This window comes from Eleginops maclovinus, chromosome 16 (assembly GCF_036324505.1).
Source record: "Eleginops maclovinus isolate JMC-PN-2008 ecotype Puerto Natales chromosome 16, JC_Emac_rtc_rv5, whole genome shotgun sequence".
Classification (NCBI taxonomy): Eukaryota; Metazoa; Chordata; class Actinopteri; order Perciformes; family Eleginopidae; genus Eleginops; species Eleginops maclovinus.
This window is the reverse complement of record NC_086364.1, coordinates 13,451,159-13,466,299: the sequence shown is the minus strand read 5'-3', so window position 1 is coordinate 13,466,299 and position 15,141 is coordinate 13,451,159. Positions and strand designations below refer to the sequence as shown.

The 15,141-nt window shown below is 42.3% G+C and overlaps 1 protein-coding gene across 1 annotated transcript in view; it reads left to right on the top strand.

Moving 5' to 3' along the window:
- Positions 1-1,684: 1,684 nt before the first annotated feature.
- The window catches only part of sdk2a (sidekick cell adhesion molecule 2a), a 78,960-nt gene continuing 65,503 nt past the window's right edge, over positions 1,685-15,141 (top strand). Inside the window, exon 1 of the mRNA XM_063902986.1 lies at positions 1,685-1,806. Coding sequence (XP_063759056.1) covers positions 1,710-1,806 — 97 coding nt within the window. The 5' untranslated portion in view covers positions 1,685-1,709. The remainder of the gene's footprint in view (positions 1,807-15,141) is intronic.

Here is a 15,141-nt window from a genome sequence, read left to right as displayed (position 1 = left end):
GGATAGAGAAAATAATGGGAGGGAGATATGGATGACACCAAACAAGCTTCTTTGTAGCTATGAGACTTTGTTAGTCAAAGGGAAAAGGGGAAGTTGGTTATTTGTAGAGCAAAGGACAGGGGAAAGGTTCATTGTGGGACTACACAAAGCACAGCATAAAAGGGACTGAGGTGAGGCAACATCCCACAGGCAGAGCAAACCAACTCTGTTTACACTTTAACCAGGCTCTTTAAAAAGCAGCAGCCGCCTTTAGCTCGCTCATGGTAGCTTGGATGTTCCCTGTAGTCAATAGTACTCACAAAATCTAATGGCAACACAGACGGGTAGTTTTTAAGGTAGAACAATTGTGACAGTTCTTTCAAGCTTACCTTGCCTGCATGCATTTTGTTAGGAGGCTCAAATGGAGCAAGGACAACAAAGCTGAAATCACAGCCCATATGTAGCCTCCTCTGTTTTCAGAATTGCCCCCCGTTTCTGTGCATTCAAATTCGCCTTTTGTCCCCTGTCTTTTCATAAAGGAAATATTCTGATTGGGCGCAAGCATTCAGAGACGATAACAGTCTGCCATCCTGCTTGATCTCAGATTAATTTCTGAACCACATTAAATTGTTCAGGTGTAAGCTATTTCCTTTGCCATTTGTCTGTGTAATGGCTTGGCTGTTCTGCTTTTAACCATACCACAGAGCCAGGGGGTTAACTGAGGCCAGTGCAGAACAAATAGATTTACAGAAGGGGGCTCAAAGCATTTGTGACCCAGTTAATGCTTTGTCATTGGCAGTAGAAACATCCAACATTAGCTATTTGGAAAGATGTAGTTGTCATCAGGTAGTTTGAAAATCCCAGGCTTTTAGTTTTAATGTGTCAACAATAAATCACAGCTGTCCAAATATAAATGTCCTTCAACTTTCTGCCGCGTGGGGGCAATAGCGTACAGAGCACTTGACTTGTCCTGGGCTCGGGCTGTGCGCTCTGCTGTGGTTTAAAAAGATGGTCAATTCATTAAATACCCGAATGTGTAGTCCGTGGAAGCGTATAATGGCACAATGGAACAATAAAACCCGTTTTTTAAGCACATAATACTTTATAGGAAGGTGTATTACACTTTCAAACATCACACACCTGAAAGCTACTGTCCAACCTACTGCTGATCACTTGGTAATGAAATGAGTGTGCCTTGCTCAAGAGTGACTGCAAGGGGATGGCATTTAAAGAACAAATGCGCAAATAAGTGATGTTTTTATCCTTTATATTACTGACATACACATTTTTGTTCGCGCAAAAGCTGCTATACATCATATAAACTTACAGACTCTGTGTCGTTTTATACTCTTTATTTTTGATTAAACTAATCTCTCTTCGCTACATTCAGAGGTTATTCGGAGCAATAAGTAGATGATGTCAATATTCTGTCTCGCACACTTGACAGCCGAGCAAATTCAATTGGACTGACTCCGCCTTGCTCATGCGGGACTTGTCCACAGGCTTTTCATACTACCGCGTGCCTGTCTGCCTGCGTGGTGCTCTCTGACGGAGTGAGCACTCCCGACAATCCCCCAGTCATTCACCCTCATCGCCTGTGAGAAGAAGTCTGACGCAAAGGACCGGCAGCAGCCAGGACTTCTCTCGGGAGTGTGCGGGCACCGAGCAACATGTCCCCAGCGTGGAGACGGGGAAAGCGCACCGGGGTCTCGACGGTGGCGCCGCGGACCATGGTTACAGCTGGGCGGACTGGACAGGTCGGACAGGTGTGGGTCTCCTGTTGGATTCTGCTGTTGGCGACTTTTATTCTCAGCGCTCGGGCTCAAGGTAATTTTCACAACTCAAATGTGTTCCCCAACCTCTGTTGTTTCCTGCACTCAAGCGCACAAGAAAGTATGTTGATTTATTTTGTTTCGATAAAGGTTAGGCAAAAAATATTTGATCAAACAAAAACTGTGGCATAAAAGCCAATTATTTGCTTTAACTGATCTGGGCACATAGCCCAACACACACTAACAGATATTTTATTCGTTTTAAGTTCATTTCGGTTTCTCAAACAACAAGGTGTATTCGGTTTAGCCTCCCCCACATCCCCCATTGTAACCACAAGATCACTTGCATGCTCCCAAATCTCAATGTCTGCTTCTGAAAAACAGGACACCGGTATTGAGTGGCAAATGTTGATTGGGTATTAAACCCATTATCATTTATCATTGTGATTCATTTATAATACACCTGAAGATATTTATATTGCTCTAATATATTTTCTGCTACTTTTAGTCTTCTTGATGTTATATTTCACATTGATGTTATTAGTGTTACTGTTTTACATCATGTTAAAACATTTCTGGTAAAACTCTTAAATAGACCAGTGGCCCTGACTGAGGAACCTCAGTTCTAATAGTTGCACTGCTTGTAGCCCCTCCTGCCTATTTGCCCCTTAACAGTGCAGCAGAGCCACTCATTACCTTGTATGAACGTGTCTATGGAACAATGGAGCAAGGCCATTATTTGACGGTTGTGTGACATTTGCCTGATGTCCATGTATGCTCTCTCACTTGAGGTGTGAAAGTAATAGAACCAAATTAATAAGTCACTATATGTAGGGCTCATTCATATCAACCACAATCAGAGAACTGTTGATAAGGGCATAGACATGATCTACAGCAATCATACAATTACTGTGCAATTGGTATCACTTGGCATCTGTCAGTGAATGACATGTGCTTCCTGACCAGTGACATACTGTAAGTATACACTAGATGGTATATTGAGTGTAAAGGCTAGCTAGAGCAATTGAAAAAGCACAAGTACCAGATTTCACAAGGTAAATACAAAGTGTGTGGGCTTACTGGCCTATGCATCTCATCAACAGTCTTGGTGCATATTAACATTAAATGGCGTTACATGTTATGCTTCAGGTTCCAACCACATGGTCATGATTTTTATTACATAGGGTCATGCAGAACCACAACATGAAGATGCATATTTGACCACCCTTAAATCATTTACTTCAAAAGGTCCCAAAGGAGAAAAAAAGTATTGTATTAGAAGTTGACTCATATGAAAAATGTATTCTCTCTGCACTGTTGATCTTATAATCACAATGCTCAGTAAGTGCTAAAAGAAGGTTAATCCCTTTGCTTGTTTGTAGGTTGCATTGCTCTAAAGTGCTCCCAGCCTTATCTAAAAGGAGTCTCAGGCGTCTCTTATTATGCAGGGCACAGTTCCTCAAGCTGTTATTACCATCCTTTTCTCAAGCTAACATGCCTAGAGTCTGTGAGGATCTGCTGAGTGCTTCAAGGCTACTTCACAGGGTTTTACCTTTTCTACCCCAACAGACCTCTTTCTCATCTTGCAGTTGGTATTCAGGCCCCTTGAATGTTCCCGGCTGCGCATTAGCATTGGTGATAGATTCACTCCGTCGGCCCACTCTTTCAATTGAAAAGGACCTCTTCTATGGTAGACAACCGCTGCTTTAGCTTCTTCAGTGAAGACGCTGTTGCAGTGTTTGCAGGGGGTTCTCTTACAAGCCAGACAGGTCTTATTTCTCTGGTGGAGGAAGCCGATCTCATCCCCACGGGGCACCTGTGTTTGCAAATGACTGGCAGTGCGGCTGTGCTTGTGCATAAAGTTAGGGATGTTGTAGTCTCTGAGAGGGGAGGACCTCTGAGGATGTAATAAATTAGACAACATACAGGCGCACAAGGCCCCGGGGAACCGGAGGTGGCATGTACTTGTTTTTCAACAGGTTCCTACTGAGGCTCCTGCTGTGTTTAGTACTTCTGGCCGCTCCAGTGCACAAGAGGATACCTGATAGAGTCCATGGGGGAACCTTTCTCCTGCCACAGGCTGCTCCCAGCACACCATTTTAAAACTCATTCACATCCCCTCATCGAAGTAGCAAGTAAATAGATGTGAGGTTTTGTCTTTCTTTGCCTCTTAGCGATCTCTTTATCTTCTCACCACTCCTCAAAACCTCTATTGTGTGTGTGTGTGTGTGTGTGTGTGTGTGTGTGTGTGTGTGTGTGTGTGTGTGTGTGTGTGTGTGTGTGTGTGTGTGTGTGTGTGTGTGTGTGTGTGTGTGTGTGTGTGTGTGTGTGTGTGTGTGTGTGTGTGTGTGTGTGTGTGTGTGTGTGTGTGTGTGTGTGTGTGATTGTGTGATTGTGTGATTGTGTGTGGGGCTTGCTGGCACTTACTGTATATTTCTGGCTATTGAGCTTTAATCTAGATACCAGCATTGATATTCTGCCAAACGGCAGCTGCTATAATTTTCTGGACGTACGTTATTATGCAGCCCGACAGCTGTCAGGCATTTCCAAATCTTTAAATCTTATGATAATCCACCATGCTTACAAAAAAAAGCATTTGTTTAAAACACTCTGAATCCTTGTGTGATTAAAACTCCCTGCTCTAATGCGGGCACAGGATCATAATTCATCTACATCGGTGACACACTAATACACACACGCATGCAAACACATCCACCGAAAGATAGAAAAATCAATGTGTACAAGATTACACAACTCCATCAAGAGAAATATAATACAGTTCTAATAGAATCAAAGGCATCTCTTTGCTCCAACAAAGACTGATGACAAACTCCAACCGTCTGCGCCCACACATACAACACTCCATCACAAATAATAGAAAGCTTAATCTGTTTTGCAAGTAGGTCTACAAATGTAGACCTACATACTCACATTGATGCCACATTGGCCCTTGGTATCTGATTTTAGACATGATACTAAATTCTGAGCTATATGTGATGAAATAATTGCATTTTCCCTAACTTAAAGCACTTTGAACACGCCCCAAGTCCCATATGGTGCACATTGACGTGGGAGTGGAAGTGCTGTAACTTCTCAGCCACTGTACCATAATTACACACAGTGCATATTTTTGACATATGTATCTCCCTGTTTGGTGAAATGTAGTTAATTAAACATGTTTACTTCTCCAGAGTGCTAGCAGATGTCTGCTGAAATTTGGACTAAATGCTTGTTTTCTTCACAACATGGCTCATCCTCAGAAAGACCAGTTAGTGGCTTGCACAGCCTCAGGTGAAACGTGGTGGCAGCATGACTTCCAAATCAGGCTCCTTATGTGTCTTCAGCGCATGCCTCCCATGTCTGGCTGGTTGGCAGTTTTCTCTGGCTGCCAAATGCTGTCTACACATGTTTATTCATGTTGCCACAGGACACATTATTCACCGAGATGGAACACATCACAGATGAATTGGAAAAGAAGAAAAAATCTGTGCTCACTGGCAGTAACATTTCAAATTAATTAATGAAAGAGCCTGACACCTTTTTGTCTTTTTAAATAACAATAACTATCATGCTAATGTTTCCAAAAAAAGGAAAATATAAGTGCCTTATCCTGTTTAAGGGTGACAAATCATTACGATCTACTTTAGTGTTGGAGAACAATAGGGGCCGCTGAGCTGTCAACGTTTTTTAGCTTCAGGAGGCCTTTAACGGGCTCAGTCGAGCAGCAAAACTGTGTTTATAGTTCATAATGGAAATTTAATCAAATTAACTTGTACCGCTGGGTTTTGGCATTCACCCCTTGCCCGGTAATTGCCATTTGCCCAAAGGGCTATGGTAATGGCTATTTGCATGGGGGAAAGAGTCCTATCTCCCACCAGGAGTCTGTCATGCTGCCATATTAGGGAAACTGACTGAAATGATTACTTACTATGCTACAGTTTAGCTTTGCTGTGCAATCAGTACCTACTCTATTGTGTGAGCTTGTGTTGACGCTTGTAATGGCCAAAGATTAAAGAAAGCACACAGTACTCTTACAGTGGGGAGTAAGGGAAAAACCCAACCCACAACTCACGTCAGGCAGACTGACATTATTTAGCCGCTGAAAGCATCTTTTTGTTTGTAGTACTGGGTGAAAATAAAGTTAAGGAAAGGTATAGGCTTCTTAAATTAGCTTTCTCAATAATAACAGCATCGACGTAAGACGCAACTCCTTCTTTCGGGGCCAATTTTAATCTCATAGCCGAGTGCGGTTTTGTTTCCTTCTCTTGTTGTTTACTGATGAGACTGAGAACAGAAGCACTGCCATGGGGAAGAGACACATTTTTCACGTATTAATTCTCCCAGCTAAAAGTCTAATCAATCTGACTAAAGACCAGGAGGACCCTTTTCAACCATTAAAAAAATAAGAAAAGTCTCAGAACAAGCCTTGAGCTGGGACAGAAATTGAAAGGAAATGACCTTGGATAGGGAGGGGAATTAAAATTGGCACCATTTGTTTAATTTTTCTGATATTATAGTGACAAGGGAGCCAAGACTGTATGCATGCTGCTTCATTGAAACAAAATATTTGATCTGAAAAGCCCATAAATGGTGTCATTACTTCCATCCAGGGAAAAAAAGGTATTTTAAGGCAGGTTTCTTGGACCATACATCTGTCTTGAAGCCCCCAAGCTCTTCCATGTAAACATTTGAACATCACAAAGGCAACTCAAGGAAAACTGCGCTGAGGAACAATGTATTTTATAGCATGATGTTCACAGTGAATCTCTGCTCTCATTCAGCTTGCCCCTCCTGGGGACTGGTGAGTGTATTCTTGTGTTGTGAATAAAATGGCAAAAGAGGCAAGAAATACAGAAATGGAGGAGAAACTGAGGTGGTGGTGGGGAGGCGGCCATATTTTGCCTGCCTTTCCTAGTAAAAACTACTGGTGTTACCAATCCATAGTTCTTTGTCCCATTCACATAAATGGATTAACATCTTCACATTTTGATCTATTGTTCTGCTGACCTTAAACAAGTTATATACAACACTTGGTTGTGTTTGCCAACAACCAGCAGCAAGATTCCCTGCAATAGGTGTTGATGTGGATAGATTGTTTTCCAACTCAATAAAGAAACATGTAAAAGGGCCTATAAGCAAGTCAGATGAACATCAAACCCCGACACATATGGAAATGGATTAGATGGAAATACAATATTTTCTTTTTTTGCTTCCTTTTCTTCTTTGCTGCCTGCTTGTTTGATATCAAACCAGCATCTTTCAGCTGATTCCACAACTTTTACCTTGCTGTTTGAAGAGAGCGTTTTCTATGTGTGCCGTTGGGGTGGGGTCATGGGTTAGCAGTTTGGCGGGGCTGTTTGAGCAGAGAAACTATATCAGTTCATGGCATATTTCCAGTCCTGGGGAAGGGTCTCGTCTGGAAAAGAATGAGCCTACATGCCCTCCATCAGCAGGGCTGAGCTTTCTGCTCAGGCTGTGCTTGGCAGCAAGCATACCAGTCCCGCTATGGGTCCTGGCAAGATGCCTCAAGCTGCATCTTCTCAAAGCCGCATGCTCAGTCCTGATTAGGACCGGAGCTATCTCACATTCCCCATTGTCCTGTTCTTCGCTACATGGGTTTCCATAACATGTTCGATATCTCTTTTGTGACCTAACACCTGACTTCTTCCTCTTCCCTAAGACAGCCAGAGCACAACATCGGCCCTTCCCACTCCTACCTCATTTTGACAGTACTTCACCTCCACTCCAAACAAATGTCTTGCATTGGAGATACCAGGGGAGGCCAAGGTTGATGTTAAAGCATGGATCATCCAAAGGCATCAAGTGAGATAAAACTTAAGGTATTGCTGCCAGCAATCCCATCCAGCAGCACTTTGTGTATGCTGATAAGGGATTCCTCTCTGGTATGCAAGGCATCGACTACAGCTGGTTGTCATTGCTATATGGCAGCACTTTATAGAACACATATCTTTGATCACTGTCCTTGCCTCTTACATCAGCAGATTGTCAGTTACATAGTGTAGTAGTGATGGGACCTGACAGCAATACTGCTGGTTTCTTGCTCTATTGGCTCATGTCACATCTGGATTCCCTTTCCTTGGCCTCTCAGCGCAAGCCATGAAAGCGCTTCAGGTGACAGACTGAAACCATATGCGGGATTCAACCAGGAATCAAAGCCCAGACAGATTCTTTGTCCAACACTGTATGGGAGTCTGCATTTTTCTCCTAAAACAGATTGCATGAAGAGAGATATTTACACACCTAGAAAACAAGAATCAACCAGATGGTGTGTATTTGGTCATTAAAAAATATTCATGGTAGTGATGCAACTACAATTCACAGCAGACATTTTGACTTGACTTAGGAAAAGTACAGTTTAACATTACATTAACAATGGCTCAGTCACATTAATTGTCCCACAAAGTGAGCCAGCATGCTCAATAGCAGGGCCTCCCTTAAGTGGAATGCAGCTTATCAAATACACCTGTTCTTTTACTATAACTTGTTAAAATGTCTGCCTTGAAAAAGCTATTTTCTTTACCATTAATGTCCTCGATTACATTTAAATGTATGTGCTAAGGAAATAATTGACTGATGAGATTTAAAGCACTTAATCTAACTAAGAAAATGAACAAAAAGCCACAGAAAAATAGGGCTAGTCGGAGAGCTTGACTGGTTGAATGATACAAATTATGTAGGTGTGCAGTGTATACGAAAATCAATACAGAACAGCAGCTCCTACTGAAATCAGCAAATTGAGAAACTTGTTGTATTCACTCTTCCCTTACATGCTTACAGATTTAATTGATGCAGGGCCACGCAGAGCCAGTGTTTGACAAAGAAGCATGAATCTGCCAATACGCAAATGGAGTCTGTTGTGTATTACTGCCTGTAAAGTTTGGAGATCAGTTTGGGAGAACTCCTCAGTGGTTAAGTGGGGGGTCTGCAGGGCGTTGCACCTCTGAAAGCAAGCAATACTGACAAGGATGAAGGAAACCTGTGCTGATCCACTTATTTTCATTTGAAAGAGGCTTGAACACAGCTAAAGTTTGTATAGACACTGATATGCAGAAATACATTCTTACTTTAACATATGCATCTGCACATGTGTGCTTATTGTTTCATTATAGGCAAATGGAGCTTTCTCAAACAAAACCAGTATTAGTATGCTGTTTTTCACCACAACGAATGAAAGTGGGCGCAGCCATGGTGTCTCGTGTGAGTAGACAAAATCAGAATCAGCTTTTTCAATGTGAAGAGTCATGCTCTGATGGTCTTCTGTGCAAAATACTTTCCAATTTAACCTGTCTCCATGCCATGTCGCAGCTGATGCCGACTGCAATAAAGTGATGGTGAAAGGGGAGCAGAAAGATAAATAAATATTGCTATAGACATTGTGCAGAGGCAATAGGTGTGGGGGTATGGTGGGGTGTATGGTGGGGTATTGATGGAGGAAAGAAAGGAGAGCGCTGCATCAGTGGGGTAGAGTTTGCTGTGGTGTACAGTAGCACAAATCCTAAATTCTGTGCAGATCCGACAGTAGCTAGGAAACAGCTGACAGTAAAATGGGGGGATCAAAGGGATTAGTCTGCCCAGTTTGATCCCAAACAGTAACCCTTCCACTTCTCCCCTGCCACCCTTTTTATTCATTCACGACTGCATATCTATGGTGTGCTCGGCCTGTTAGACACAACACAATCTGGTTATCCCTTAGAGTCTAATTGTTTAATTCGAAATAAGCTTTATGTACACTCTAATAGACCTGTGCAGACAGCTATGTGTATAAGAAAGGTCACATTTTCAATTTTTGCGAAGAAGGCAGATGGGGAAGAAAAACAGCCCCTCAAATACACACACAACACGAAGAACAAAAATAGAAAATGCCTACACACAAGTAATCCAGACAAAACAAAGACAATACATCTGAGGGAAGATGCACATGTCAGACGCAATCAGTGCTGCCTTTTGTGATCTGAGTGAGATTTCCTGTCACAGGGGCTTGAAACACAGCCTGTTTAATTCTGCAGGGGACTGCCATGTCCCAAATGCTACGGTCACTGTCTCCTCTTGTCTCAGAACCAGAAAGACGTACCTAAACAAACGCGCCTGAGCGTCCCCTGTTGGGGACATGTACTGTACCGCAACCACAAGCCTTTTGACAATGTTGGCCCCCTGTCTCTTTGCTGGAGATGCAGTCGACATGTGAACACACTCTAGGCTCACACAGAGCTTTACCCAAGAGAGTAAAGCCAAATCCGATCTACATCACATGTGACACACATATGATGGCTCAAAACTGATTTGTGATGCCTGACTTAAGCAAGAGCATTGCGACAGAAACAAAAGCAGGGTCGCCTCATGCAGTTTGTGAGCAGATTCCATATGATGGCTACAGCTGCTTGTGTAGCCCCTTCATAGGCCTTTGGCTAATTTTCTGTGTCATTGTCGTCAAAGCTTCCACAAATTGCTGGTCAAGCTGTTTTCATTTGCGAGTGGAGGGCTTTCAAAGAGTCATTTTCTTGTTCTGTGAAAGGAAATGTTTGAGCACATATCTTATTGTAGCAATGCCGGACATGTTCTATGCCAGTGGGCACGGCAGAAATGGAGAGTCAGAGGGATTATATCAGTTTAATGAAGTTGCTCTGGCCGATGTTTAATTTCAGGAAATTCAATTAAAAAGCTTTATTTCCATTTTTGTAATCACTCAAGGGGTCGCCGTCATTAGATTATACAGCAGGAATTGGTGGAAGAAATTACTGTGTGTTGCTCATCCGCTTGTGTCTTTCAAATGCTTCACAGTGAATATTGTGAAAGTAGAGAAAGGCTGCAACAGAAAACTACATTTTCTGAAGTAACAGAGTGGAATAAGTGGGTTGACTGGGTTTCTGCAGTATGCAAAGATTGGGAGACAGTGCAGCTGTTAGACCTGGACAATAGACGCAATCACTGTACCACAGCAGCTACCTTCCCACTTTTATCTTCCTTGGTGGACCCCACTCCGATTTTATTGTTGAAGCTCCGGTTGTTGCTCTATATGTTAAAGTGGACCCAGCACTTTTCCTGCCCCCACTGCATTAGTGAGGAATAGTCAAGAAGAGAAAGAGAGACAGGGTGAATGACAGAGAGACCATGTCCCCCACCAGCGTTGTTACAAACACATACTGCAGAGCTGACATATGCAAACTCAAAGGGAGGCGGTGTTTAAAAGCTTTAATCACACCACTGCTCACAGCTCAATGTGGCGTTGCACTCTGCATCATTGAAAGCTTGTTTTATTAATGTTGTCCAGAGTGAAGTACGGTGGGGTTGTGGGGCTGGGGACGGATGCATTGTGTTCTTGATTTAAAGTGGGGTGGAGCAGAAACAATGGCCATGAAAAAAACATGGCAAGGCTGTGCAAAGCAGCCCCCATCCATTACTTCAGAAGGCACAGTGCCCAAAATGGTGTATCAGAAAGTGGATGTAAAGTATAAAAAGAAACAGTCACACCTGATGGGAGAAAATGATTCTATAAAAACTATATATCTTTTTTTAATGTAGAGTAAAGTCAGCATTAGAGTGGGATTTTTCCCAGATATCAGTCATTGAAAATGATTTGTGCTCTGTTTGATGGTGTGAAGTATTCTATCATGTGCTTTATGTGAAACTTATAAGCCCATTGAAGCAAAGGGTGCTGTCTTTGAGTGAGCGACTGAAGTAAAATCCTGCAAATCTGATGCCTAATTGCTCTCATTAGCATCCGACGTTCACACCAGTTATTATGCACAATTAACCGGCTGCCACCAAGATGTTATGAGGCAGAATACTGCGGTGGGTCAAGGGAAAAAAAGCAGTTGTAATTAATTCTCACTTAAATTAATGATTTCATATTTCAAAGGCTGGTACAATGGTATTTTTTTAAGATTCCCCAAGGGATACCACTGATGAGTGCTTTTTGTGTGTCATGTGGAAATGAGGAGGTGCGAGCAGTTGATGAGAATCAGGAGCCATTGTTGTTTGACAGTAGACACCTTTGCAGTGATTGCCTGTGTTATTAATTTGTGGGATGAGAGGAGGCAGGCTCCTCCAGCCTCTGATGGTTACGCGCTGCATTAAAGAACTGCTGCTATGAATGACACTCGGGGCTAATGAATATGAATACATTTATAAAAATAGGCACGGCCTCCCCTCTCCATGCAGATGGGGAGTGACAGTCACATTGGTTTGGCATGGTTGATGAGAGAGGGAACCGCTGCCCCTGGAGATGGAGGGATCAGACAAACAACACACACACACACACACACACACACACACACACACACACACACACACACACACACACACACACACACACACACACACAGTATGCCCCAGCATGATGACATTCAAAACGGCTCCAGTATTTAAGAATGACAATCTTGTTATCTAGTGATACTATTTACCCACTGGACACAAACAATCTGATACATCAAAGCCTGCGTCTACCTCACTGTTATGTCCCTACGATGATAATTACTCTAGTATTCATTGTTACTAATTGCTCCATTTGTGCATGATGTCACAGCAAGTGGATCATTTGTTATTACATGTGAATTATAAAGCAGGTGGGTGGCTTAAAAGAGGATTTTTTTGTACTGTTGAAAATCCACAGGTGTCATATTGTTAGCTAGTGATTTATGCCGCATAAACAACACATTTACATTGCCCATCGACCAATTTATGGACTGTTTCCTGTGGAAATAAAGTGCAGTCATTTGTCATAAAAGCACAATTTAGACTCACTTTGGGGACATAAAGATTTGTCAATTCATCTATCTGGGTTTTGGCATTTAAGCAAGGTCATTACCACATGGCTATTTATAACAAATGGATATTAATTGCAAGTAATTAGTTCAAATTGTATCCAATATATAAAAAGGCTTTTTTATTTCTACATTTGCTGTTTGAAATCAGTTGCAGAAATATGCAGTATGAACATGTTTTTTTTTTCTCCAATCAGCTAGTAATCAATGCGCAGTCCATCACAAACAGGCTTTTTTTTCTAGAGATGTATTTATTTTTCTATTTATCAACATCAAAAGAAAAAAAATCCCCAGTTATCCCAGCCCACGGCCATCAGAAATTAAGTATCACTCAGTGTGTTCTTTCTTTAACACAGACCAGATTTATGGCAAACAAGAATATGCAAATGTGTTCATCTGTTTCCCTCAGTGGAAAACTATTTTAATTGATTAATTGAATCTGTTTATTTGATTGGTTGCTGCTTAATAATGCGAGATGTTATTTGTCAAGCTGTTCAGTTTAGTTGCAACAGCGTGACTGTTTCCTTTCCATTTCCCCCTCTTAAGTTAATGCACGTATTTTCCCAGAGTTTGAAGCACAGGCAGGACCAATCCCTCAAAGATTTGTGAAGGACTTTGATTGAGATAAGTGGAATACTCATTGGCGCTGACAGACGTAACCTTGGTGAGTGTTCTCTGGCAGCCACTTGAGGAGGATGGCAGACTGTGAGCGCCGGACATTGGGCATGACTGACACCATGGTGCTAACCTTGAGCCAGGTTCCTGTAGAGCAGCAGCTCAGTATTTAAGGCCCAGAGAAAACTCATTGAGCATCTGACTTAACCGGGTTAGACTGCACCAGTGGATTCAAGCCATCAAACTGAACTAATTAACAGCTGAAACAACCTTGAAAGCTGCAGACAACAGTGTGTTATCAGCATTTGCCCCCCACCTCTCTAATCCACCCCCCCCCCCCCTATTTTCTGGAGTATTTTCTATGTGCTATGCTACTCAATTCATTTATTTTGCACTTTAACGACTGTTACTTTATAATTTTTTCTCTCCAGCTGAAATTAGGTTAGAAGTACCTTCCCATCAAACGGTTCTGTTGAAAATTGGAGAGGCATAAAGGACAGATAAAAGCACTACATGTTGCCCCTGAAAAACATGTCTTTATGTGGTGGGGGGGGGGGAGAAGAGGAGAGGGAGAGAGAGAGAGAGAGAGAGAGAGAGGGAGAGAGAGGGGGAGAGAGAGAGAGAGAGAGACTCATAAAGATTCTGCTTAATGGGATGACTCATTTATTTACTTGTTATTTCTATGTTGGCATGTCTGTTTGTGATGTTGCTGTAAGAATTTAATGTCTCTGCTTTTGACTTATGTTTCGCATGAATCAAAAACAGCAAAAAGGATTTACTCAAAGGGGAGACTCATCGAATTCTGTCAGACTTGAACTCTCTTACCACCGAGCCGCAGGGATCCTGTTTGATTTCCTCCTGATTCAGCTAGGCTGCCATTTTCTTCTGAGGGTAGTTTGGCGTGAGTTGCTGCAGGGGGTCAGGGGCCAATTCAACGTTATTGAATAATAAATAAATAGAAATGTGTTCCGACTGTAGCTGATCCCTGTTGTTTCTTCTGCTCTTACTTTCTCGGGCAGACAGACATCATCTGGGGCCTTGTATTCGCTGTAATGGCCTGTATATATGCAGGTTTCATATTTCAATCACCGCCACGGCAGCAGAAATTGGTGGTTTAAGATGAAGTTGAAATTGGAAAGTGGCTATCGTGTCTGCATGAGGAAACACATTTGAATCCCGGTGGAGAAGGTGCTTGGCAGCTGCATCTGGAGCATAGACCGACAAGTCTTTACGAGTGGAGTTAAAGTTAGAGCCACAAGTGCTCCGGTGCCTTTCAAGCCTTAGCCAAATGATTTTCCAGCTGAGGTCGCATTAGGGACATGAGATTTGAGGAAGTATTTCATAATAGCCCTATAATCAATGATTCATCACTGGAAATATTAATGAGCCATAAATGATGTATTGGACTCTGATGAGGTAGATCTACAATCACATTGTAAAATGTCACAGGGCTGCTCATTCATGGTAATAAGGTATTTGTAATAATTAATGTTTCGTGTTATTTGGCTGTGAAGTATATGGAAAATGATGTGCCAGTGCACTTTCATTCATTTTTTGAGGCTGTGCAGTAAGGCCATTGAAAACCAGTCTGAGAGTTTCACATTTTATTTCACCCTGTCGCTTATTACTGTTACTCACACAGTCTCTCTGCTACATTAACTGAATATTCATTATGCAGCTAATAGTGGTGCCTTTTGAAGAGGAATGATCATATTTAATTTTCTCGCCTGAAAAGGAACAAGTCAGTGAAGAGAGGGGGAAAGAAAGGAGTGTATGGGAAAGATAATGGGGAGGGAGTGAAAGAAATAGATGAAGCGATGACAGGAGCGGCAGAAGGGCATGGAGTTTGTGGAGGAGAGGTGGTGGGGATCGTCCAGATTACAATATGATTATAACAGTCTACCTGCTGATAGCATTGATTGACCCGCACCTGTGACTCCACATCTCTTTTATTTCTCAATGCCAGTACAGTGTTTGAGGGCGCATTATTCTCT